We start from the raw sequence: 27,216 nt of genomic DNA, 5'->3' as shown, positions 1-27,216 counted from the left end.
TTGACAGATAGACAAATAAATATACTTAAGATACCTAACTATTAAATTGCATGTTTGCAGCAGCTCATATACATAACTCATTAAATTCTTGCTCAGCCCAGATGATAGTATTGATGTGTCTTTATGCAAGACATTTCACCCTGGCCCTGCTTCTGTCATGCAGACCCAGGTAGTTATGGCTATAGTACTCCACCAGGGAATGAAAAATGCAATATAAAGATTTTTTGAATGTCCCAAAAAAGTAAGACATAAATTGTATAGATTATATTATGATTAATTCAACGGTTAGTGAGAATTCTAATTCTAAGTGACGTGTGTTAAGCAGTGTTAACATTCTGTTGTGCATTGTGGTGTTCTAACACATTAAACCAGTGTAATGCTTGGCACCTTGTTGTTTAAACCATACTTATTCAAACAGATATCAACAACATCACACATCTTACTGAAGACAAAGCAAGTAGCCTGCAGTACGTCACCATTGTCACTTTACAGGGGATTGTCACTCATTTGATTCCAAATTGAGGGTTTAATCAGCCATGGAACTCTGCAGTGCCTTTTCAGAGTGCTGCTGTAGGAGCAGCTTTCCAAATGATTTTACACTTTTCTTAAAATGTGTACAAATATAAATGCTTGTTACCATAGAAACCACCTTGGCATGTCCCTAGTGTGTGTAAATTTAGCCGTAAAAAAAGGATTTTAGGAGATGTTTGCTTACAGACATTTGTGTAGGTTTGTTGTGGGCCTGCAGCAGTTGTACTCACTCTCAAAATATCAGTTACATTTATCGATGCAAAGCACTATGGGAAACTGGACTCACATGCTCCTGATTTGAAACTGAATGAGGCGACTGTTTCTTCACAAAAAATCCATCCATCAGTTGTTGTCAGTTGGATTATGCTGTGGGTAGTGCTGCACAATTGTGTCGGATTATCTAATTGTGTTTTTTTTTTGTAATATTTAAATGAAAATCTGCAGCTTGCTCCGGTGAAATGTCACTTCTCAATATTGCTGTTTATCACAACTCAATGGAGCTGTTTTTATTATTATTATTATTATGTCAATTAATATCAGTATTACAATTTAGTTTACAATAAGCAAACTGTATAATAATTATATGCGGTACATATATTATAATTTAACACAGAAGAACCACACCAAGAAAAAAGCATAAAATGTCTCAATTCATTCATTCATTTTGATTCAACTGTGATATGTAGCCCTAACTATGGGGTTAAAAGACACCACGGTAAAAAATCGTATTGTATAGTTTGCATTGATCTTGCTTCATGACTCATAGCTTTGTTATTAGCTTTGATGCATTACTTGGAATTGAGATTGTAACAGAATTGTAGATAATATAGCTCTGTGAGACTAGCGCTGTAATCCTGATGCCTGCAATGACCTTGTGTAACTGCTACAACGCTCCCAGGCATGTTTTGCGTGCCATCAGGCCAAAACACCAAAAAAGGAGTTTTGATGTTGATGATTTGATGAACTATTGCTTCACTAAATGTTATTGGTTTGAATAGGGGCCAGCATGTACCTTTTCTGGTGCTTGCTGTCCCTATCACAATAATCATGGGCTGATGGTTGTGCATAATTATGATCTGAGCAGAAAGTGGGTGAGTCAGAGAAGCTCCAGCTGAAATCCTGTTCACTCTTGTCTTTATTTCCCCCTGCAGGCGAGTCCTGACATAAAACAACATAGCATTTTCAGTACAACAAAGAACACATGCAGTCATAGAGAAGGAAAAACTAAAAAGGTTAATTTACTATAAAAATGTGTTGCTGGGGGGATCAGGATCAGCACCTGAAACTTGAAGGTTTTACCATTCTAAGAAAGAGCCAATGATCTATTGTTTGCATTGTTGGTGTCAACATTTAGTTCTGTTTATCTCTTCCTAAGCCTGCGGTACAAGGGTGCATTCACACTTGCACACAAACACTACATCAAAATTGGGACTAAACTTGGATTGGACTATACCAGGACTGGAAGGGTGTAAAGTGTGCTCAAACCAGGTGTGACTGCACTGTAAGATTTGCATTGTACAGTGAAAGCCCTGCTCTTTACCACAAACACAACTATTGATTTGCTTTTGGTATTACTTATTCATCTTTAAATAGTAGAAAAGACGCTTTTGGACATGACATAGAGGCCTTTGGATTACGTAGCATCAATTTGTCAAATGAGGAGAGACAGGATGTGAGCGACAGACTGACAGAGAAATCAAAAGTGTGGGCTGGAGATGATGCAGTTGCTGAGTCATGAGGCCTTCAGTGATTATTCATCATGCATCGTTATTAATATTTATTCATGCTTTCCGTGTATACAGTAATGCTGCCGATGAGAGTCACACAAACCACTTTCCTCCTTTCAGTCAGTCCCAGGCCTGGAGATGTTGGGAGGAATTAAGCATGAATCTACTCCCTTGAGGGAAAAGATTAAATCAGTAACAGAATAGAATTGCCAAATTAATTGCTTGTAGTGTGGTCTGTACCGTATTATACTTACCTTGCATGAAGCCTGCTTGGGCCCATCAAACAACCTTGTGTGTAGCCGTGTATATGCACATTCTCGGCAATATTAATAAATCACAGGTTTGTAAACGCCAAATGAGCTTTTATGTGCTTGTTCTGCTGAATATGATTTTAACTGATGCAGGTAAAATGAGCTCTGCTTCATGTCCAACACTCTGTCCACACCTTCTTATCTCATCCATCACACTCGTTCAAGATATGGCTCCAGGTTTTACTATTTGACAATCTCCTATCACACATTCAATACATATCTTCTTCTTGCAGTCACAATTGTGCCAGGGGGAGCAAGCGTGTCCAGATTACTCGTTTGTAATCTTCTTTATTGTGGTATTTTTGCATATGTTTGTAGATTTCTTATATTATTTGAATATATAGAAAAGATTACTCAGACGGAATAATTAATAGGAGCTATTATTGTGTTCACGATGTACAAATACCAGGAAAAAGTGGTGATGTAAAGAAGGATTCTGTTTGGTTATTTCTTTAAGCCAACAGGGATATAGTTTTCATAGTAACATTTGTGTGGATTTTTCTCTCCCGCAAGGAAAGATAATTTTTCTCTTTGCTCAAGAAGAGTTCTAGCCTAGTCTCATTGTCTAGTCTCAGTTGTGGAGTTCGGTCCAACACAGTTACACGAAGTTAATGAAAATTCATGGTGGTCATTATGCTAATCCATTGTGCTAATGGTTAATTGATCATGCAATTGAACAGTATTAGCGTGGTTGAAATGAACAATAACAGTTTGAATTAAAAATATATCGCAACGCTTAACTTATTTAGCATATTAAATGTTTTTAAATTGCATGGAGTCACTTTGGCTTTTGCTATGTTGAATCTGCTGCATTGTGTGTGAAAGTCAGTAGTGTGCGGTAGCAGACTTGGGCTGTTCAATATTTAGTGGATAATTTAAGGAAAAAAAACAACAACAATCTAATATGTAAGTTTGGGCCATGAAGGGCTATTAACACCTATCCCACTGCGCTAAACTCTGATACCTGAGCAGAGTGCTGAACGTGTTAAAGGTTGAATGGACGATTTTTTTGGCCCAAATTTTAGTCTTATTTCCTCGTGGCGTGGACTGTCGATTAGTCCTGCCACGTATCAATCATAAAACGCACCTACCGCTCACCTGCAGCCTCGTGTGGCTCGTCCCCCGAGAGCAGCACGGTTCCGCGTGTCTAAGCGCATTGATCTATCATAATATAGTTCCCTCCGTGTACGGGATCACTTCACCGACTAATTCATTACATTAAATTAGCGCCCTATGTTTTTTTAAATGACTGCCTGTATTTCTAACTAACGTCTAATCATTATAAACGTGAAGAGAGCCTTAGCTCCAAACCCAGACTTGTCTCAAAAAGATAGTTTTTAAGTTTGTTTGTTGAAACGTGGCATGGCTTCGCTTCTCTGCACATGCTCAGTTAGGGCAAAACCTGCAAACATCCTTGATTCCCACACAGGTTTATTCAGCGTGGTTTGAGGCTGTGTGGTCCTCAGAGCGCATGCACAGACCTCTAAAACCAGCTGCTGTCTGCCCTGGTTCTAAAAACTCATGTTAGAGAGCGGACCATGAACGGGCCTCTGAACATATATAACGCACCAGCCAATAAATGGATAATAGAGAATTAAAAAAACATATATAAGTCACACTGGAGTATGAGTGTAAGTATATAAGTATACATAAGTATAAGTCGCACCCCGGCCAAAACTATGAAAAAAGGTGCGACTTATAGTCCGAAAAATACGGTACATGAACAGTTGAACATGTCACAGACTGAGCAGCTGTGGGAAAATAAGAACCATGCCGCACAGTACTACCTACTGGCCACTAAGACACTGTGAGCACTGCCAAGCTTCAGTTGCAGAAGTGAAGGGAAAACAGGGTTATTTGGATATGTTTTAGAACAATTTATATAGTTGTGACACACTGTAATCTTAGATTTTGTTGGCCAATCACTGCTTGCCTTGACTGCACACCACTGGTGAGAGTCCTGTCTTGTCTCCAACATGCTGTTCAACAAAGCCGTGAAGACTTAAAAGAAATATATATATATATATATATATATATATATATATATTTTTTTTTTTTTTTTTTTAACAGAATTAGCCCTGTAATGTTGTGCTCTCTTAAATTTAATTTATTTGTGTCAAGCATCGATGCTTCAATCAAACTTAATTTATGAAGCGCTTTTCATACAAAAAACACAAAGTGCTTTACAGTGGATTAAAAACAATCCCACATGACCACATCCCACCCAACCCCCCAACAACCGCCCAGGTTCATACAACAAAACATCTTGCCCACACACTCATGTATGCACATACACACATACACACATGCAACACACGGAAACTCATGCACTCACATGCACAATAAATACATGATATTGAGTACAGATAAAGCAGTCGAGTTTGCAGATACAGGTCATACATTTTGCTCTATGCATCAGCCATTACACAAACCAGATACTAGCTTGTGACATTTTCCTTCATCTTTGCAAACGGTTATTGTGTCTGTACTTGTTGCACACCATGTACTGCATCACCTGTCATTATAACCACACATCTCTTTTTGTAATTCCCAGTCCTGATCCAGGCCACCCAGGACACCAATGTGAACGTGCCCCAGATGGCTGACACACTGATGGAACGGGCCGGGAACGCCAGCTGGGTGGTGGTATTCAAAGCCCTGATCACCACTCACCACCTCATGGTCCACGGCAACGAGGTGAGCTTCTGCCTCTAATCAATACACAAACATGGCTTTTTTTACTAGTATATTTATTCCTTTTGCTAATACACACAAATGGCAGCAACTACTCAAATTACATATGTTAAATGTAACAGTCGCTCTTTCTACCACTTGTACTGCTACTACTTATTATGTAAAAGCCCATATTATACCGCATAAACTCCTACCAATGCTACAGTACTGGTACAAATAAAATCCCACCTTCTTTTCCCAACAACTTTAACAACTAGATTTATGACTACTCTATACACTTTTGCCGGTTTTAAAATTTACAATATACCAGTACTATTTTCTTATTCTACAGGATGTAGCACACTGGACAAACACATTCATTTTCTGAATGACCAAATACGTTTTTCTATTGCTTCTTTCTAATGCAGCTTTAAAATAGCCAGTTCAACACTAATAAGCAAGTAGCCTTAGGACTGTGCTTTTTGGTTCTTTTCTTCTGATTTATCTCTGTCAGGCGTATGTTCTCCTAAAAGACCAAATACAAGTTGTGAATTTACAATACCCGGGTGGTTTAGTGTACAATTAGTAATTAATGATAATTCAATTATAATAATGATTAATGTCACAAAGTGTCTAATATCATGGTAATTGCTTCAGTAATCTGTGAGTGAAACAGCAGATGTCTGGGCAAAAGTTAAAGTGACCTTATGTTCCTGTGAGATCCGGAGGGGCTTTGGTCATTTACTGACAAGACTAATTAGCATTCATTTAGGGCAAAGTGATGAATTATACGGTTGTTTCTGCCTGTTGTGGAAAAAGTGCTGACTGTCCAGTGTCTAAGAGCTTGTAGTGCCTTGTTGTAGCTCTTTTGTGTTTTGTGTCATATGCTTTCAATACCACATAAAATGATAATTGCATGTGTTTAATATATAAAACTGGAGCCATATCTTTCCCAGGGCTGCACAGGGACCTTATTTGTCAATGCCATGTTACTTCATGCCCCACACACTACTGCAGTATGCTCATTTATATTGCGACCATGGTTTAAATGCAAAAGGTACCATGGTTTGGCTTTTAAAATTGCATTTTAAGAATGCACGCAAGATTAATTTGCTCCAGGGAAATTGAGATTGACTAACTTTCATAATTTATAATCAATTAAGAGCTATGAAAGTTTTTCTGTCTAAATGCTAACCAACCGGATTATAACCTAACAAGATACTACTGCTCCTGGTACTAGAACTACCTTACCTTCTTCCTACTGACCATGCTTGTAATACTGTAAACTTTCACTATAACTACTGTGTCTACACCAGGGACTATGGATGTTTTTGTAGCTACAATCCGATATTTTTTTTTATTTGTTCAATAAAGATGTTAATGTGGATTTACCCTATTAAATAACTCAATTTATTTTATTTTATTACTGCTAACCACTTTATTCATGTTACTGGGACTACTACAAGTACTACTTCAGCCAATACCCCTGTGCAACTCTCATCAAAACACATTTGCAACTCGCAAGTATACACACAATCATTAGTTTACTGTATCTGCAGGATGCTAACTAACTGCATCGTATATGCAATTTCTCCACAAAGACATTTGTTTGAAATACTGTGTGAGTAATGCTCTCTGCACATCATTAACTGTGTATTCTCTTGCAGAAATTTCTACAGTTCCTGGCATCTAGAAACACGCTTTTCAACCTCAGTAACTTCCTGGACAAAACTGGCTCCCATGGTGCGTAGAGAATATTTGTCTTTTGTTTTACAATCCCACATTCAACTCTCCAGTCAGCATAATTTTTGAATGGCTCTCAATTTGACATTTATGAATCCGTCCTACCATTAATTAAGTGCCTCCCACAGTGATATAGAGCTGTTGAATGGCCTGCTGTCGTGGGAATTGAGAAGACTCAGACCGACAATTGCAATAGCTGGTATTCAAAACGATAAAATGACTGTTTATGTTTTTCTTTGTGCCCTGTCTTCTCCAGGCTATGACATGTCCACATTCATCAGACGCTACAGTCGCTACCTGAACGAGAAAGCCTTTGCATACCGACAGATGTCTTTTGACTTTGGCAGAGTAAAGAAAGGGTACATTTTCCTCTGTCATGTTGAATAATAGTGTATAGGGCTGCATTAAAACATACATTGTGCTATTTTTTATTATTAGCAACGTTTTGTTTCTTTAAGCAAGTTAGAGTTAAACATAACCATAACCAACAAAAATAGATAAATATCTGGACAAATCTTCAAGCAATGCATGTTTGAGAAATCCTGCTGCATTTCAGGCTTGAAAGCTCAGAAAACAGTTTCCTCCTTCTCCTATGCATTGAGCTTTTAAAAATACAGTTTATACATTTGAAAATAATACATTTCTGACATCTCAATCTTCCACCTGTAACTCCAGTGTATGTGGCATGGTAGAGCGCATTTTAAGGCTGCCATTGGGAAAATGCAGAGCTTTTCTGTGTGTACTGTCCAAGTGCTGTGCTGAATACAGAGTGGTGATTACTCATGCTCAGGATCGGCCCGGGCTGAGCTGTTGCTACTAATGCTCAGCTTGAAACCTTGTGTGGTGTAGATAGTGTATTTGTAGATCAATATCCATTTTTAAATCACTTTGTTGTTGAGCTCTTTCGATGCAACTTTATTCATCAGTTTATTCATTCCACGTCGTCTCATTTTGCTCATAGTGCTGAAGGCGTAATGAGGACCATGCCAGTAGACAAGTTACTACGAGGAATGAACATTTTGCAAGGCCAGATTGATGCTCTTCTGGACTTTGAGGTAGGTTACATTTGTTCTGATGATTTTTGAGCACCTTAGTAACATTTGTACACATAGTAGTAAATATCTTATGGACCTTGTGTAGACACTATCTTCAGCTTCACCCCCAGACCGCTGAATTATTGTTGTCATCCACCAAAATTGTCACTAAATTTCCACCTTATATAGTATATGAATACAGAACATGTCGCTGTTTGTGTGAATCCTCCAAATGATGATGGTAAATAATGTTAATGTATGCTTTTTGCTTTCCACAGGTTCAGTCGAAGGATTTGAACCATTGTGTGCTAAATGGCTGCTTTCTACTCCTTTTTAAAGATCTGATAAAGTTGTATGCATGTTACAATGATGGTGTAATCAATTTACTAGGTAATTATTTACAATTTTGGTAATGTTATGATTACTGTTAATAGCACAAGCAATGATAATGCTGAGAATCTTCTCCAGAAAAGTTTTTCCAGATGAAGAGAAGCCAGTGTAAAGACGGTTTCGAAATCTACAAGAGATTTTTAACACGAATGACTCGAGTTTCTGAGTTCTTCAAAATTGCAGAGGTAAAGCAATAAGCATACTGTCATAGTCAATTAATATATTATACATAAACCATGGATTTATTTTTCTTTTGTATTGCAGCAAGTTGGAATAGACAAAAACGACATACCTGAACTCACTCAGGTAAAACTCTCTTTCTGCTCTTTTGTGGCATTATTTTACAAGTGTATTACTAACAAAGCATGTGTTATGATTTTGTATATTGTTTTTGTAAATCTGTGCCATGTATTTCAGAAATACATGTTATAATGCCGAGGTTCTCAAACACTCTGGAGTACCAGGACAAATAATGCGTTAAACGCTTTTACGCCCTTACACCATATAACATCAGAAAGAAACCTCAGATAACTCATTTGAAACAGGTCTAAATGCTTCCATTGACTAAAACTATAGTAAACAGCATATACATTAAAATCAGGACTAAACATGGACCCAACTCTCAATGATCTATTTCCTTCTTTCTTTTTTCTCTCTTTTTAAATTCAGGCGTGTTATAGATGTGCCCTTTACTGGTACCTGTCCCACAGTTTGAGAACCACTGCTTTTTGTGCTTTTTTTTTTTATCAATATTAAAGGTCTCTCCCCCTTACAGCCTCAACAAACTCACATTTTGGCGAATGATCCCTCTTCTTCCAAACCCACGGCTTTATTTCTGTTTTCGTTTCCAGAGATGCAGATTGATCACTGAGGCTGAGCGTGTGAGTAGTGCTAGCTTTGTGGTGCAGGGAAAGTCAACATTTAGTCTGAGATTGAGTTCACTGGTTTGAAGTACGCTGCACTATGAAGATGGACAGACATAAGGCGGGCTGGAGGAGTGCAAAGTGACTGGAAAGGGCCGATAGACAGAGCTGTGATATGCTGAGCCTTGCTGCTGACGCTTCTAAGAGCTAAGCATAGGTTAAGTTCGACCTAGTGCATTAAAGGTGGAGATGGAGGTTCCAGACAGCCATGTTTTTTACATTTAGTGCATTTTGCTTTGTGTACAACCGAGTGGAAAGTTGCTGCTCTTGCTGTTTGCAGGATTACAATAACAACGTTTGCACTGGCTGCCTGGCGAGCATGTTAAACCATGTTTGCACTTAAATGGTTATGTCTAAAAGGAGAACAGATGTAAAATGCATGCTGGCCAACAAACCAAAGTTGAATGGGATTGCTTTAAGGATTTAGGTTTGCATACTTTTGTACTGTAATACAATTGACATGCAAGACACATCCAGTTGAATTTTTGATTCTAGATAACGATGATTAAATGTACAATTATGTTTTTCAAGTTCATTAAAAGATTAATATTGGTGTTTTACAATGATACAGCTTTACACTTCTTTTTGGTAGAAAGAGGTGAGCTTGTTTTGTGACTCTAAATAGTCTTATTTGTGTGAGAACTACTTTCAAGAGTCAACAAACCTATTTTTATCGTTTGAGATGTGATTATAGATAGAGTCTTCTTAGTGATAGGGCCTGGCATTTTTCAATGATGAATGTCGTCTCACACCATTCAGCGCCAAGTCTGTCTCTGCCTCATTGGTCCTTTTCCCTCATAGACAGATTGAGTAAATGGAGTGAAAATGTATTAGAAACCTCTTTTTGCGGATATGGCTAACTCTATTTTTCCAGCATGGGAAATAATAATGGTGCTTTTTGTCTTTTGGCATGATTGCATGTTTTCTATTATAACTTTTTATACAATACCCTATATTGTTCTGATGTGTTGGTAAACTAACTATGCCTCTCTCTCTAAGAATTGTTGAGCAATATTTATAAGATTTAATATATTCAAATAATGCCATCCGCATTTGCGTTTCAGTTTAGTTCCAAAAGTTCAGAATCATTTTATTCTTTATGCCAGCCCCAAGTCTGAATAAACGAAGAAGGTTGCATCAAGATTACATAGTAGGAATTAAACCATTTTTGTTGCAACCTTTGAAGCATAAAACGTTTGGCATTACTGGGAAAGCAGGCAACTCCCCGCTGACCTGACGCTTTTGTGGATTCAGAGAACGTGCTGATCCTTGTAGTGGTAATCAGCCGTGTCCTCTCTGACCGCAACCCACTGTGTCTGAGATGCAGTGTTAATAGTCCTCCTCTGTAACATCTCTTTGTCATTGCACAGGCCCCAGAGAGTCTTCTAGAGTCCCTCGAGACACACCTCAACACACTGGAGGGGAAGAAGCCGTAAGTATAATTATTCATAGTTTGAAATCTAAGTTTGTAGTGAATAATGTTCCTGTATTATTATTATTATTATTTAATAGATAATTAAAGGAAAATAAATACTAATAGTCGTTCATTTAAGTAGCCTAAATAAAAAAAAACATTAACACAAGTTTACATTGCCCTGGACTGGTGCAATGTGTAATGTGTATTCTCCTTTTTAATATAAAACTAAATAATCTGTTTTAGATTATATAAAAATGTCTTTTATATTTTTTTTCCTTTTTTATTGCGGTCTAAAATATTATTCCTTTTTATGTCCCCTTTCCCCAGAGAGGATAAGTAAGTATAACTCCAAAATAGACATTAGTGTGACAAAGTGCTTTTTTGTATTTGTGATGTATTCATTTACCCTTCTGTATACATCTCAGCACATTGAGTGTTTGTATCTATACAGAAATGCAAAGGGTAATGTTGTTATTGAATCACTTCCATACAATAACTATAGACAATAACTATCAAATATTAATGTTTGATAGAAACATTCTTAGCATCTGATCACCAGCTCCAGTTTCAGAGACTATTTTGTGCCTTTTATTGTAGTGGGAAAATCATGTGTGGAAGTGGAGCTGGGGCCAAGATGTTGTTACCCTATTGTGCACGGTGTAACTATTAATTGTTCACTAAAGTTTAGCATTTTGAAATTCTACCTGTCAACCCATATACTTTGTACTCCAGTTATAAGAATCTGCACTTATATTTGTTTTATCATTACATTGCAGGTCACCCACCAAGGTAAGCCATGTTTATGAAATAATATAGCTATAGATTAATTTAGAAGATACAACTAACTTTTACTTTCTACAAAGAGGAAGTGTTCTGCTTAAACACGTCATATCTTACACCATCACATCACCAGGTCACCGTGTTGATTAGGGTTTGTCTCTCCAGCAGGAAGCGACGGTCAACAACAGTGCCCCAGTGGCTGCCATTGCACCGACCCGGCCTGCGCCTCATGCTCCTGCTGGTGGACCCCCAGCACGTCCTGGGCCACCTGCCAAACCCCCTCCTCCTGCCATCACCCCCACTGCTCCGGCCCCTACTCCCGTCGCAAGAGCTAACAAGTAGGAATCTATCAACAACATCATATTAGTTTAACTGCACTGCAAAAACACTATATTAGAGAGCAATGCAGACTGTCAACAAGTGGAATATTGAGCTTCGTTGTGTTGTTTGTCAAGTGCACTTGATGGATTCCTATTGGACCTGGACCCAATGTCCTCTTCGTCAACAGGGGGGGCAGCCACTTCCTCCTTAATAACCAACTGGGGAGGTAAGTTCTCTGTAGAATATTTGACTGGGCTAAGTTAAATTTGATTAGCAAAGCGTTTTTTTGTATTTTGAGATGACTGTCCAAATATTTGTTTATTTATTTTTCTCTTTGTCTTTTATTTCCTGTATAGATCTCCTAGCTGATCGTGAGTATGGTTAGACCTTTGTTGATTAAAGAATAACATATACTTGCTCTTTCTTGGGTGTTTTTAGCTCAAACTATCCGCTAAAACGTTGCCAATTGATATAATTATATTTCAGGCTGGCAGCCACACTCATCTCTCTTGTCTTTCTGCTCTCTTCTGTGGGTTGTAACTGGGCGCTGGTGCTTGGATTTGGTGCTTTCTAATGACCAACTGCTGCAGAGCCGGTGCCTGAGGCCAAAGTGGAGCCTGCTGCAGCTCCTGTTACAGCTCCAGCCCCTGCTCGAGTCGCTATAGCGCCCCCTCCTGCTCCAGTCGCTATAGTGCCAACTCCTGCTCCGGTCGCTATAGCGCCTCCTCCTGCTGTTGCTGTTGCTCCTGCTGTTGCTCCTGCTGTTGCTCCTGCCGCACCTATTTCGGTGCCCACCTCACTGCCCGTCTCTGCTCCCACCACCACTGCCACAGACATCGACCTTTTCGGAGGTCAGTGTGGTTGGGTTGGCAGATACACAGCATGGCCCTCTGCCTGCTTGATGGCTAATACATTTTTCTATTTAGTTCTTATTTGAACTTTGTGATATTTTACTGTTTGATGCAAAATTTATATCTTAACAATTTGAAAAGTTAAAATCCTCATGCTTTTAGTTGGCCCTCTTCCTTCCTTTAAAATACTCACACAATGTTCAGGCTGATCCTTCTTTTGCATTCAGCAAAATATGTATCACATCCCTAATCCTATTAACAACAAAGTGTCTATTGGTGGTTGCACAATTGCCACATGTTTTGACATCATTTATTGTATTTCTGTGCACCCCAATACACGTTATTGTAATTAATATTCCATCCAAATCAAGGGATGCCTCTTATCTGCTATTTTATTTGCACCCCTACTAGTTTCCCCTCCATGGCTTACTAACAGATATGTCAAGATTATGTAATTTTACAAAATGGCAAGAATGACAGAATTCTGGCCTTGACATGTCCTTTTCTGTCACAGAGTGCTAGTAACTTGTGACAAGTGCCCTCACTGAATGCAGCTCTATGCAGCCTGTGTAAATCGACTCTTTGTAAAATTGCACAGTTTGATCCCTTAGATTTATGGGCTGCATATTTCTTGTATTCTCTGCTTTTTTCCTGATGCTGACCTCATATTTGTTTCTTCTCCGCTCCATCTGTTTGCTCATCTTTTGTTTGATCCATGTGTCTGTCATCATCCCGGGTGTTGTGTTGGCCGTTGTTGTTCTTTCCATCTGCAATAGATGCCTTTGCACCTTCTCCAGGAGACGGTCCTGCTGTCGTGGCTGCGGGCCCTGTTGCTGATGCGTTTGCTGGATCTGGTGGGTGGATAGACGACCTTTTGTGGAAGTGGATGTGTTGTGGCAGTTTGTGTTTGTGTATTTTCATGATTAAATACAAGCTTCTTCTACCTTCTTGGAGGACAGTAGTATTAACATGCCCAATGGGTCCTACTGATTCACTCTAAAATAAATCCTGTTTGGAAACCCCAGTCATAGACCCGCTCTCCCATCAGCTCATCTCTCACTAACTACTGCAGTAAAAAGCAAATGGCCTTTATTAAATTAGCCGTGTCAAACTACCCAAAGCGATCGTTTTGATCATTACATTAGACATTAGTGATGCTCATCATTACTATTAATTATTCATTACTAGCAAATATATGAGCTAATATTGATTTGATTTGCTATTGACATAATAATGTACAGAATACAGTACAGATACATCATAAAGATACAAACTTGCATGCATTAACCATGCCCTTAAAATCTAATCTCACTTTTTTTTTAAATTAAATTACAGTTTAGTTAAAATTATAGTTAATTTAACATTTTATAATCAAAAGGAACTTTGCAATTTAAAGGGAGGATATGTAGTAGGCACTCTTTCTGGTTTTAATCAGGTACAATATGTGTCATTTATCTTTATTTTTATTGCAGTTTTCTATTCTCCTGCTTTTCTTGAACTCTGCGTGGCAAAACTGGAATATCCCCACTGGGGGACAAATACAAGTTATCTTATCTTAAACAAGGAACTATAATCATAATAACTCATCGACCCGGTTCAGCTCAGAACCTCTAGAATTCTCTCACTGTGCTGCAGAGGCTGCACTAGCACACATTCATGATGTTGCAGGTGCTGGGCTGGTGACCATTCAGAACAGAGAGAGAACACGTACGTTTAAATACAAATGTGAGGCTCATTCTGCTTTCTGATTGTATAATATTCTTGAGAACCAACACTCCGAACATCTTGGTTGTCCAATGTTTTTGTAATTCAAAATAAATCAACATTGCATTACAATAATTATCAGCAAAATATTTGAACATGAACACCTTGAATTTGGGGACTAACATATAAAAGTCCCATAGTATGTTAAGGATTTTGGTGTCAATTTGACTGTCCCTGCATAGCATTTCCACAGTTTGTCTAGCCTAAAGGGTTCTTCATATTAGACGCTGCTTTTTACCGTGTTTTAACAACCCCTAACCACCCCGTCCATATCCACATCCCCCTCCCTTTCTTCTCATACCTCCATACCTCCACTTCACCTCTGCTGCTGAAGACCCCTTCGCCACGACAGAGGGAACTTCCAACATGGCCCCGGAGCTGGACCTTTTTGCAATGAGACCAGCCGAATCGGACAGCGCCAGCTCCGCCTCTGTCCCAGCAGCTCTCACCCCTCCTCCTTCCAGTGAGACTCCGACCATCGCCGCTCCCATTGCTGCCCCCGCTGCCCCTGCCCCATCCACAACCACCACAATTACTACTACAAAAAGTGACACAGCTACCACAGAGTCCTCCGCAGCTCCCAGTATAGATCTATTTGGTGGTAAAGTGCTTTTGCTCTCATTCTGCCTCTGCATTGCCCTGCACTCTAATGATGATAATGAAGGTTTTGATGATATGCTGAATAACCTGCCTTGTCCCCACATTTCAGATTTACTTTTATTTTCCATTGTAACCTTCAGTTACAGCACACATACAATCAAGCATCCTTTACAATTGGCCACACTACTTGTTTGTTCATTTCAGATGATTTTATGTATTTAAATACTTTTTGATGAGAACAATACAGAAATTAATAATAATACAATGCTACTAACATTAGTCAAACATACAAAATGTAAAAGCATGGCTTTAATCACTGCTTCAATTAATATTAACACTACAATCAACATCACATTTGTTTTATGAATTCACTTGTATTCATATTTTGGCAAATATATATATATTTTTAAATTCATTTGGTTTTATAGTTTGATTCAAATAGTGAACAAACTGACCTATTGGCCTAATATTTCAATAAGCTGAAAGGAATGTCTTCTCCTGCTTGAGACCAGTATACACATGTATCACTTTATGCTTGATTACAACTATTGATTAAAGGGAAATCTGCTGGTTTTGAACAGACATGTCTTAATAATATTATATGAATCTTGTTACTCTTATTCATTAGCAATGCCTCTGAGATGATGCAATTGGAAAGAGGGCAATTACATAGATTAAATTATGCACTGTCATTTCAAAATCAGCCAAAATTCCCCTTTAACTTACCCAACTGACCTAACACACCACTAGTGCAAATTTGCTATGCTCTCCCCTCATTTCTTCTTATCAATTCATATTTTTTTGCACTGAACTCTGAATGTCCATCTTCCTTGTCCATAGATATGTTTGATTCAATGCCTGAACAAAGCCCCACCACAGAATCCAAAGCTGCTACCACTCCTAGTGTAGACCTTTTTGGTGCAGGTACAAGTGTTTGCAAATCCATGTACTTTCTGTTCGGAACCTCTCTGTACCTTCTTCTGGTTTCCATAGTTGACTCTTTCCACGTGTCTTCTGTTTTTTGAATCCTCGTCTTGGTTTTTCCACATATTGTTATGAGCTCTCTGCATGTAACTCACTTGTCTGGTGCTAAACGGTTATTGTGGCTTCTTACCTACACCATCTGCTATTTCTGTTGAGCTAATACTTTTCTTTGCTATGCGACTTTTTTCTTCTTTCTCGTAAACTGCTTTTGGCTTGGTCGCTTAGACCTTCCTGCCGTTTCACGCGGGCCCTCTCCTTTGCCCGAACCTGTTCCGGCCGGAGACATCGTCACTGGTAAGTTGTGCTATTTTACTGCATCACTGTCCCCTCTGTCTACTTTATGAAGAGTGCCTTATTAACTCTGTGCATGGAGCTGGTGTGTGTTAACATCAGTGATACTTTTAAATTGAGCACCCTCTTGGATGAGGACCCACAGTTGTGATGCAGTTCAAATAGTGCTTCCTTACTCATCTCTCTGCATGCTTCCTCGCCTCTCTAAAGAACACTAGGACAGATATTGGTGGAATTGCCACTATAGTAAGTGTTTTGTTGGTAATGTTATCATTTTATTTCTTCTTTGTAGACACTCTTTCAGTATCAGCACCCTCCTCTGTCCCAGCTCCTGCTCCGGCTGCAGATGCCCCAGCTGAAGCCCCTGCCCCAGAGGCAACTACTCCTCCCAAAGCAGAGCCTGCCCCAGTCATTGACCTACTTGGTATGCACTACAACGCTACCCAAAATCATAAAGACATAAATGCTAGTGTAGACTTTAAAAAAAGAGGCCAGGATGCATGATTTAAATTGCCGCGATGTTGACTTAAACGTAATCTATTCAGAAGCCTTTCTATACCGTTTTGTGTAGGTTGATTGATTATGTATTAATATCACCATTGCAATGCAGATCCATTTCTCCTTAAATATCTCATTTACAGATCTGTGTATGTTCATGTGTTGCTAATTATAAATGATTTAGGAATTTTGTCAAATATATTTTCTGTGATTAACCACTCCATGCCTAGTTAAATTCCAGTCTACTAACTCTCATCTCAGAAATGTCAAGACAACTCTGTCTTCATGGCAGTAATATAGTCTCCCACCTCCACTGTATTTTTCAAAACTAACTTTCAACATCTTTCCCCTATCAATGCTGCACTATTGATTACTGCAGACACTTTTGGCAGCCCAGTGGATGAGTCCAAACCAGCTGCTCCTGGTGGAACTGGTGAAGACCTATTAGGAGGTAGATAACTCAGACCATTACAATACTTGGAATAAAAGACCTGGGCATAAGTATGTGCCAAATACTTTGTGCTGATTAAGACATTATGCAGTCAGTAATAATGGAGACACATTTGTATGATTAATATTGACAGAGAATTGGCATGACAGTACAGATTTCATGACTCAGCTGTTCTTAAGTGGGTTGACACTCATCAGAGCGATGGATACAATGTCCAACTCCAAATCATGATGTCATTCCTTTATTTAGCCCTTGCCAACACTCAACCTTATTGCTTTGAACTAGCTTCATGCTTTTCCAAATGAAAGTAATTGTAAGGGTAATCAGCGACCACTTGTCTTAGATAGGCATGTAACATTAGTGTTACAATTACTGTGAGGGGGACCATCAACATGTTTTGATTATTCACAATATTATACGGTGACCAAATAGCACCGTGAAATTCTGAATTCACTTTAATCCTCATTGGCTAATAAATTACCGTTCCTCTAAAATGCGACCAGCTTTGTAAAGTGTTTACTGCTTTACAGCTTTGTAAAGTTTAAGTTTAAGTAAAGAGTTAAGTAAATATTATAATTCCGACTATGTTTGGACCTGAATAATCATTTATTTACCAATTACTACTTAAGGTCTTAGATTATTGTTCTTCATTCAGTCACTAATATATCATAATTGCCCTTAGGTCTGATGTCCCTCACTCTGGCCCCTACAGCGGCCCCTCCCTTGACTCCAGCTCTTGCCCAGAATGACCTCCTGGAGTCGGGCTTCGATGCTCTGGGCTCGCTCCCCTCTCCCACTCCTCCTGTCCCTGCAGCTATCTCTGCTGTGCCACTGATCCCAGGCACTATTGCCACTGAACTTGCCGCTACAAAAACAGTTGCATCTGGTGGATTTGATGCCGCAAGTAAGTTGTCCTCGTTTAAGTAAGAAGGTCAGCTGTTTGAATCCTATTCTCTACATTTACATCTTGGTAGAGTGGTCAGATCTATTGCAGCTGCCTCAGGTGAATACTGCTCTTCAGCCACCTTGCACCCAGTGTCTGCGTGCAACTGGTGTGTGATTGGGTGGCTGGTTCTTGATGTAAAGAGCTTTGAGTGCGCTATATAAATGTGACCATTTACTTTTATTTTATTTTAATCAGCCAGCCATCATTGTCATATTGAATGAATAAAGATGTTATCTTTATCTTTTTTGTAATGAAACAATCTTGAGTCATGTTACTGTCGATTAGCCACAGCGGTTTGTCACTGAGAGCTCAGTGGTGCATGAAAGATACACTTGGCTGCAGTCACTGTCCTCTTTAAAAATCTCTTCTGCAATCTGCTTACTGATTAACTCGTCGCTCTTAATGCTTCTCCTCTAATCTTTCTCTGTCTTTTACCACCTACCACCTCCTTGCTTGCACTCTGACTATGGCCAAACGGTTTCTAACTTTCTCTCTTCCGCGACATACTCTTTTATCCCTATTTCTGTCCCTGCTGGGTCATTGCTTGCTTCTTCTAATGTACTTGGTGAGTTCAAACCCTCATTGCATTGAGGCACCCGACCCCCCAAGCTTAAGTACGGTCTAATTTTGCATGTTCTGTCTCTTGCATGAGGCCAACTGTGATGTGGTTTACTTTGTGATTTTATTTGTGTAATCAAGGCTACAATGTAGAGCACTGGAATAATAATCCCAAAACACAATGTTACTGGTAAGTGAAATATGTGCGCCATACTTAGTCCTTTATGCCAAGTAAAAGATGTGACTTTAAAGTAGGGTTGGGTGATTAAAATATAGCTTAATTTTCTATGATGATTATAACAAATTAGAGTCTTATGATCTTCTATGAAATATTCCTTTATAAAGTACTTATTGGGCAATACCATAAAGTGTGAATGAATCTATTTCCCAACCCTATATTAACCGTCTAGTCCTATATATGGTTTAGTGTAAGTAATACTTCCTCGTGGGCATTCACTGATAGTCCTTTGCATGAAGCACTCCTTTGTCACAGCTGGATTGTGCCCCTCTTGTCCAATCTGCTCTTACTTTTACAGATTACAGATTAGAGGTTTTGAGGATTCTAATCCTTCCTGTTTGTCTCTGTCCCGTCTCAAGTGTTCGGTGGATTAGGCGACATGCTGATGCCTGCCATCACACCGCAAAGCACAGGAGGCAGCACCACTGGCAGTACAGCAGGCAGTGTGGGGACTCCTGCTTCTGCTCCCCCCGCTGCCACCCCTCCCCTCACTAAAACAATGTCAGAGGACCTAGACTCGTCACTTGCCAATCTGGTGGGAGGTGAGGCCCCGGAGCTTGGATGCATTTTTAGTTCGTTTTTTGCAGTAGTAAAATAGTCAAATGTACATGATTTAAAAATGATCTATACATTTTTCTTTCAGATCTTGGAGTCAAGAAAAAGTAAGGGCATAGAATTTTCAATTGGCTTTAAATTTTCATGCTGCTTTTCATGCTTTTATGCTGCATCTTCACTGTGTTGCAAAGTATTGCTGTCTATGGCATAGTTTTTGCTTGCTTTTATTGAGTTATGTTTCTTACAATGTATCTTATTTCTTAGGGATCCTATGGGTGAAAAGAAGCTAACTGGAGGCGCTAACTGGACTCCTCAAGTGGCTCCACCCATCTGGACAGGAGCCCCATTGGTAAGACTTTCTGTTATTATGGTCATATAAAGGGTCCAGTTGTGACCACTTTCCTTTCTGTCTTTGCAGGCTCCTACAACAGCTCCAGTGCCCCCTAGTGGAGTTATGGTCCCTCCATTGCAGCCTGGATTTGGAATGGTGAGCCTGATTTACATTGTATCTTCTCCAAATATGGATAAATAAGCTCATTTTTATTGTTGTATAATTGTTCTTCCAGCCTCCCACAGGAGCACCAGGAGCTCCAATTATGCAGCCAATGATGGGACAACCTTTGATGGGACAGCCCATGATGGCGCAGCCCATGCTGAGACCAGCTTTCACCGGAGGACCTGCAGGGGTTGCACCAGGAGCACCGGTAGGACAAAACCAGAGAACCTTTAGTGACACCCTTACTCCTGACTGTTACTTGATCATGTTTTTAATCTCCTCTACCCAGCTCTCCCCGGGACTTGCAAGTCAAAGTCCCAAGAAACCCAAGGACCCTCTGGCAGAACTCGATCTCAAGGACTTCTTATAGCCTCCTGGTAGGACGTCTCCCTACAGTAGTTTAGTTTCGAAAGCAATTGCATTGACTCATCTTATATCTTGTTCATGTTAAAATGTAAAATGTAATAACTGCCTTCTTAATTACTGAAGAAAATACTGTAAACGGTTCAAATGGTAATACGTTTTGTCCATGTCTTACAGCTGACATTCTTGCCCAGGGCCCTTTCTTCACCGTTTGCCTGGTGTCTGCGAACATCTCAGGACTCCAGCTGCTGTTCCTCTGTCTCATCTGTCATCTGCCTTGGTAACTCTACGCTCCACCATCTTCTCTCCTGTGTGATGTTGTAGCACAAACTGTGAAAGTGAATCATAGCAAATATCTAAGAAAATATACAGTGAAACTAAAAAAAAAAAAAAAAAAAAAAAAAAAAACGTGTGTACTCCTGTAGATGTTACTAATCTTTTGTCAAATCCACAAACTTCGGAGAAAAAAAAAGTTGAGAGAAAGGAAGGAGAATCTGTTTGTGTTTAGAGTTCTTTCTAGTAGAGTTGAATGATGGATGTGCTTTGGTGTCCCATGTTCCTGTATCTGCGCCTGTCTCTTTGAAAAAGGGCGGGTTTTCCCATTGTCCCACTCTGATTGGATTAGAGTGGTTAGATTTTGGTCATGTGATGTTTACAGAGAGGTCCTCATTGATGTACATAGATTTCCTGATTTGAGGATTATTATGTCTTTACTCTGTATGTCTGTTGAAGAGAATTAAATAATTGTGATTCTGAAGAAAATGTAAGAAGTTGTGTGAGTAATCTATTTCCCGTCTGCTAAATTATTGATATAGTGAATAAATGACATCTATGGGCTTCTTTATTATACAAGACCAGCATTTTTGTTGTATTTATTTAAACTTGTGGCTTATTTTTGTATGTTTTTTGTCTTTTATGTCCCGTTTTGTTCTGTTGTTTTGTACAATGGTCTCAGTCGGATGACGATTTGTGGGTTTGCAACATATCTCCAACAATTAAAAGTCTACTGACATGTCTAACACAAAATAAGTCTGGATTGATAATTTTAGCTTGCGACCTCAATACAATAGAAATACAAATCCCAAACAAGACAGTGTTTTTTGCATGCCAAAGCAGCTGGACTATCATAAGATATTTTTCTCCAATATAAATTACTTTTAGTCCAGAATTATTACATACATTCGAAAGATGTGTTGACAATGGAAAGAATGAGCAATGAATTGGTGCCTGAAAATGTGTGACGTATGTACAGCAGAACAACTCACTCAACCAATGGTACAGTATACGTTATGTAATTCTTATGTTCCTGTTGAATCTCAGTGGCCCATATTGTTAATGTTGACCGGTTTTGGCCAGTGACATCACAGTCTTTGTGTTACCAAAAGTGTGTTCAGTGCTTGGTTGTGAGAATCTGGTGTTATTTGGAGATGTTTGGAGAAGTTGTGGAAAATTATACACATTTTACTAAAACTGAAATTGTATTTTTCTTCAGTTGTAAAGTTATTTTCATTACAATGGCCCAACCCCAGTGCATGTAAGCCCTTTGAGATGCAATAAATTTAATGATGAATCAAAAAGGTTTTGGATGCTAGTGTTTTTTTGTTGGAATACATTGCCGTGCTATATACCAAAACATATAAAAAGCAAAAACAAATTGACAGTGACAAACCTAATAATAATTTCCTACAAATTAAGTTGAACTGGAAAACATCATGAATTGTATCAACATAAAATTACTGTGAATTTCAGAAAAGGTAGCTGGATGGAATACAGCTGATTCTATAGCCACTTTAAAGGTAGTTGTGAAAACAACATTTAAGCCACTACTACATAACTTCTCATTTTAACACAAACATCAATACTTCCACAACACAAATGGATCAATAGCATTTCAATACACACACTTGCATCACTGTAAAGGTTTTGTGTGCAAAAATCATTTTGACTAAGAACCCAGTAAATCTAATCTAATGTTGAGGACACAACAGAAAATAATACATGCAATGCAAACAATATATTTGGACCACGTCAACTAAAAACACCACACCAGTAATTATCTTGTTTTAATGGTTGTCAATCAGCATCATTCAATTCATATTTGGTATACAACAACAAAAACAACATTTTTGGATTATACACAGTGTATAAAATAATCCAGAAGCAAAATTGTTCAACTTTATTTAACAAATCTAAACAACTCAAGTAAAATGGTGAATGGTTCAGTCCCATCTTTGTACATCTCGAAGCCCCATAAAAAATTAGGCCGTCATATAGTCTGTCTTTTTGTTTCTACCTCATGACATTTTTCACTTCAAAATTAGCACCACGACTTCTCGAAGAGCACCTGTAGAATTATGTGCACAACAATGAAACCTCATTTCACTGTGTTGCAAGAACAACAACGTTGCAAAACCTTTTCTCTCACATATGGGATCATTATGCATCCCTTTCTCATAAGTCTCAATAGTGTTATCTCAAATAGTAGTTGCAATGAACTTGATTAAAAAATAAAAAAACAATTGACATGGGTTGAAAATCCACTTGTACAGCACATTTGTACTATTAGACCTGTTTTAAACATGTCTCGTTGTAGTTCATAATAACCATCCTTTTAGTTTAAGAGTACTGTATTTCTTAAGAAAGTTACCCCGAAAATGTTTAAGTGACAAAATACTTTGCAGAATCACAACCAAGCATTCATATCAAATTAATCTATATCCTTTTATACTTCTATATTCTGTTGTTAGAAAATAAATTAAAGAAGTAGACAGCCACAAATTTCCACACAAGTCTATATGGCTGTGCATAGCATTGGACCCACTGATGAAGCAAGAGGTAACAAAAACAGAAAAAGCGAGGCAGTCATTGGGCCCCTGCTTGTCGGGTAGGTGAGTGTATTTTAAGCTTGGACAGTGGACTGTGGAGGTCGTCCCACTCTGGTTAGGCCACTTTGCACTCACTTGAGTCCCCATGCACCCATTCACAGATCTGGGCGTATTTGAGCGGGGTAATCCTGACTGCCACGTTGAAGTCCTGCTGCGCCCCATTCCCGTTAACATCAACCCACTGATGCCCCGAAAACACCCCGATTATCTTCCTCGTCCACTTCTTCTTGCCTGGCTCCTTCAGTCGGATGTAGACCCCGGAGCCGCTGGAGCCCGGCTTGGCGTCGCAATACTGGTACAGAAGGTCACTAGACTCTTGCGAGACGGAGCAGAAGCGGTACACCAAGTTTCCAGGCCGGTCATCATCAAAACCCGAAAAGTGGATCCTTCCTGCAGGGAGTTTCTTAACCGACGGGATTACGCCTAGATCCATGTGTTTGATTTTGGGGGCTTTCTTCAGCTCCAGGAGTGCATAGTCATAATCCGCAGCCAGTCCTTTAGAAATGCCCTTGAACCAGCCTTTAGGAACTTGGGTCTTCTTAACCCTGGTCCACTTAAAAGCTGGTTTCTCTGAGTCAATGCTGCGTCTGCTGCGACTCTTTCTACCTTTGCCCTTGCCTTTCCGGTCTGTTTTTCCTGTACTATCCACATGTTCATCTTCTGGTTTATCTCCCTTCCTCTTTTTCCCCTTCCCACGACCTCCTCCCCCTCCTCGCCCCTTGCCCCCTTTCCCACGTTTGGACTTCTCTTTCAGAATGCCAACCCGCAACTTTTGTACCCCATCCAGGTAATCCTTCCCATCATGGATGCAGTGAGCAGCGGTTAGCACATGTTTAGGTGACACCAGGACCCCAGAACATCCAGTAGAGATTTTGACAGAGGTGGAGAAAGGGAATTTAGTGGAGTACTGTTTGTCTGTAATAGTGAAGCGTGTGTCTGTGCCGTAAACCTCCCTCTTGTGACGGGAGTGGGAAGTGGCATTTTTGGACCAAGAGGTCACCTCATTCAACCCCTGTACAGACACAGAAGTATAGGTGCGTGTGCCATTCTCATAGACGGTCTCATAGGACAAAAACTGCTCCACATCATCCAGGGATGGCACAGGGAGGTGGCGCTGGCACTCAATCCCACATGTGCCACTGAGCTCCGGCTGAGGTTGTGCTGAGAAGTTGGGGCTGGAGAGGACCGTGGTCCTCCTATTCCTCACCAAGGGGACGTTCCACTGTGGCCAGGTGTAGTCATCGTCCACTGCAGCTACAGCCGACAGCACGGCCAGAGAGAGGAGGGGCAGCACGCACAATGGTATGGGACCCATGGTCGTCTTGAGCCTGGCTCTGGAAAGAAAAGACATGGATTATCAACAGAGGTGATAAAGATATTAATAACATAATAACAAATGGAATATTTTGACTCAAAGTAGACTGGATCTTTTGGTCCCTTAAATATTTCTATTGACAGCCCCTAGAGGGCAGTATAGGCTCTTAAATGCAATTTGCCTTTCCAACTAAAAACTGACACGAAAGGCACAGAACTCAAGTCTGTTTCTTTCATGCCAGTCATTGCCTTGGCTGCATAATGTCTGGCACACTGTTTTAATTTACTTTATGTATTGAAGATTAGTCTGAAGCTTTCATATTGCACATGTGGTCAAAAAGCTTTCAATTGTGCTTGCAGATGTGGGCAGTGTGAGCTCGGCATGGGCAGAGACAGTGGCTTGGAGGTTGGCCACAATGGTTAACCTTCTCTTCCCCTGCTTCTCTCTGCTCCCTGCTCAAGTTTACAGATGACAAAAACAGTAGACTGTGAGCTGACCGCAAAAAGGCCCATGACTTTATTGGTCCAAGGATGCCAGTATTCTTTAACAATACTGAAATTTAAATCTCACATGCATTTAATAGGGTCTGTAGACCATCACCTAATAGTCAGTGGGTATGTGGTTATGAGATCACACAGGCTGTTAAAACATTAACAAAACCACTTGGGGCATGACTACGTGTGCAAATGTGCAAATCCAGTGCTTTATGACTGTGTTGGTTCTAGAAATCAAGTGATATGTGACAGATGTATTCAACTATAGGTGTAGTCTTATGGGACTGGACCACACTGATGTTAAATGGGACCACAATGCTTGGTTAGGCTCCCAGGGGGATGTTATCAAATGGAAAATATAATGTAGACTCATCTGTGGACCTCATTTGATTTATCAAGCATGCCGCAGACAATTATAAAGTCATTTCCCAACCATTTTTGGTAACATTCCAGCGTCCCAAAAAAATAGTGGTTGAAATTTGTAGCACAGACACTAATAAAAGACAAGCCCTGCACTGTAAACAAGACTCAACAAAATTGCTTTACAAAAAGTCTTCTCATTTGGCCCAGACAAAACATACAGCAATCACGGAAAACACAGTGGAAACTATCATTCTTGTCACAGAAGTAAAACATATTCCATTGCAATAAAGTCACAGTTAAGTGCTGCCCTCCACAACCGTCTGAGTTCAATTGCAGAGAATAAAAGCACCAATAGATGGCAACGTGGTTAGGGTCACACTTGAGTTCAAGAACAGGCTTGTAAAAAATGAGATTTTATCATCTTGACCTATTTACACTCTTAACATAGGCCTATCCACAGAGCTTATAAACTGAATAGAGCATTATAGATAATGGAGACCAAAAGAGCACTGGAAAGTACACGGCATGATAACAATCAAAATAAGCTAAAAACAATGTTATAAAGTTAAAAAAGATATATTTGAAACAAGCTTACACAATACTGCATATAGTTTAGCTAAGCTGACTGGAAAAAGTAAGACAAAAATACCAGCCAACATTAAATACACCTGCAGTCCAGAACCTGGTGGGGAATGAAACTAAAGAGAAGCAAACTCTGTCGTGTCCAAACGGGGCGCTTTGCCCGTGCACATTGGATGACGGTTCATACCTGCTCGCATCCGATTGTCGAGGAAGCCAAATCCGCAGTTTATTGTCCTTGAGAAAATACAATCACAGTCCAAGCAAAAGGCGCTTAAAGGTCGTGCATCCTAAACGTCCCTGTGTGAGCAGGCTCCTCATCGCTTCTCCCGCAGCTCGAGCCCAACGCAGCCTCAGACTGCACTTGATGCTGAGGAGGGACGGAAGGAGGAGTAGGAGGCAAGGGGGGAAATCTGAAAAGAACTTTTTTTCTTATGAGACAAAAGCTGTTCACAAATGGGTGGGGCCAGTGCTCCAAGCAGAGGCTGAATTGGGTGAAGTCAGTGGTCCGGACGGAGCACGGGAGGTGCGCGCGAGCCTGCACTGCTCAATGGGGCTCTGAGCGGGATTTGGGATTCTGGGGCATTAGTTCCGCCACTATCCTTTATTTTCTTTTTTTTTTTTTTAAACCCCATTCGGAGGCATCTGCACTATACTCTTCACTCTTCAACACACAGATCCAAGGGTTGTTTTTAACATATTTCTTTTCCCACTGGACCTGGCGAGTTTGTAAGAGCCAAACCTCAATACACAAGAACAACAATTATCTACTGCATCATGGAATATTGAAATCATTCTTTGACTCATGTGTGACTAGTGATATAAGCGTCAGCAGCTCACCATTTAGCCTTTTATCTTAGCATATTTGTGATAGGGAATCAAAATACCAATGTATAAACGTGCAAGTCTTTGAATCGTGTACAGATTAGAGGAACCACAAGTGCAACCTTTTTGCTGAGGACCAGCAAACCACTTTCCTAATGAATGTATATATAATACAAAGGCAAAGCCCTTGTATGAATAATATAAGGTCACTGCGTGCTTATTTCGGCTACGTTTGGAGAATTAACCAACTCTTCCCTCTTGGCAGCATTGATTGACATGTTAATAGAGATACAGTTCTATAATATTTTTT

General features: G+C 39.6%; 2 protein-coding genes across 3 annotated transcripts in view; one reads left to right on the top strand and one right to left on the bottom strand.

Annotated features, from left to right (window-relative positions):
- Positions 1-22,022, top strand: part of LOC140374438 (clathrin coat assembly protein AP180) — a 29,663-nt gene extending 7,641 nt beyond the window's left edge. Inside the window, exons 2-28 of one of the 2 annotated variants that reach the window (XM_072461330.1) lie at positions 5,124-5,266; positions 6,910-6,985; positions 7,242-7,344; positions 7,947-8,040; positions 8,298-8,409; positions 8,488-8,594; positions 8,674-8,715; positions 10,703-10,764; positions 11,526-11,538; positions 11,695-11,867; positions 11,985-12,076; positions 12,207-12,221; positions 12,441-12,701; positions 13,478-13,555; positions 14,800-15,066; positions 15,906-15,989; positions 16,275-16,343; positions 16,633-16,764; positions 17,218-17,289; positions 17,972-18,193; positions 19,391-19,573; positions 19,675-19,693; positions 19,851-19,935; positions 20,005-20,073; positions 20,153-20,290; positions 20,372-20,459; positions 20,623-22,022. In XM_072461330.1, the coding sequence (XP_072317431.1) occupies positions 5,124-5,266; positions 6,910-6,985; positions 7,242-7,344; positions 7,947-8,040; positions 8,298-8,409; positions 8,488-8,594; positions 8,674-8,715; positions 10,703-10,764; positions 11,526-11,538; positions 11,695-11,867; positions 11,985-12,076; positions 12,207-12,221; positions 12,441-12,701; positions 13,478-13,555; positions 14,800-15,066; positions 15,906-15,989; positions 16,275-16,343; positions 16,633-16,764; positions 17,218-17,289; positions 17,972-18,193; positions 19,391-19,573; positions 19,675-19,693; positions 19,851-19,935; positions 20,005-20,073; positions 20,153-20,290; positions 20,372-20,452 (2,792 nt within the window). In that variant the 3' untranslated portion in view covers positions 20,453-20,459; positions 20,623-22,022. Of the gene's footprint in view, positions 1-5,123; positions 5,267-6,909; positions 6,986-7,241; positions 7,345-7,946; positions 8,041-8,297; positions 8,410-8,487; positions 8,595-8,673; positions 8,716-10,702; positions 10,769-11,525; positions 11,539-11,679; positions 11,868-11,984; positions 12,077-12,206; positions 12,222-12,440; positions 12,702-13,477; positions 13,556-14,799; positions 15,067-15,905; positions 15,990-16,274; positions 16,344-16,632; positions 16,765-17,217; positions 17,290-17,971; positions 18,194-19,390; positions 19,574-19,674; positions 19,694-19,850; positions 19,936-20,004; positions 20,074-20,152; positions 20,291-20,371; positions 20,460-20,622 lie in introns of those variants that run through there. The other variant, XM_072461329.1, reaches the window with a different exon arrangement.
- A 471-nt stretch (positions 22,023-22,493) lies between these two features.
- On the bottom strand, positions 22,494-26,498 carry prss35 (serine protease 35). The gene is made up of 2 exons (XM_072460855.1): positions 26,272-26,498; positions 22,494-24,664 (listed from the first exon to the last, which is right to left on the bottom strand). The coding sequence occupies exon 2, from the start codon at positions 24,643-24,645 to the stop codon at positions 23,386-23,388; it is 1,260 nt and encodes a 419-aa protein (XP_072316956.1). The 5' UTR covers positions 24,646-24,664; positions 26,272-26,498; the 3' UTR covers positions 22,494-23,385.
- Positions 26,499-27,216: the final 718 nt, after the last annotated feature.

The sequence above is a fragment of the Eucyclogobius newberryi genome, unplaced genomic scaffold (assembly GCF_026437365.1).
Source record: "Eucyclogobius newberryi isolate DKJ021-1_F unplaced genomic scaffold, fEucNew1.0.hap1 SCAF_3, whole genome shotgun sequence".
Taxonomy (NCBI): Eukaryota; Metazoa; Chordata; class Actinopteri; order Gobiiformes; family Gobiidae; genus Eucyclogobius; species Eucyclogobius newberryi.
This window is presented reverse-complemented; position numbering and strand designations above follow the sequence as displayed.

Excerpts from the sequence above, each read along its gene's own strand:
- prss35 (XM_072460855.1), bottom strand. The coding sequence starts at position 24,645 with ATGGGTCCCATACCATTGTGCGTGCTGCCCCTCCTCTCTCTGGCCGTG.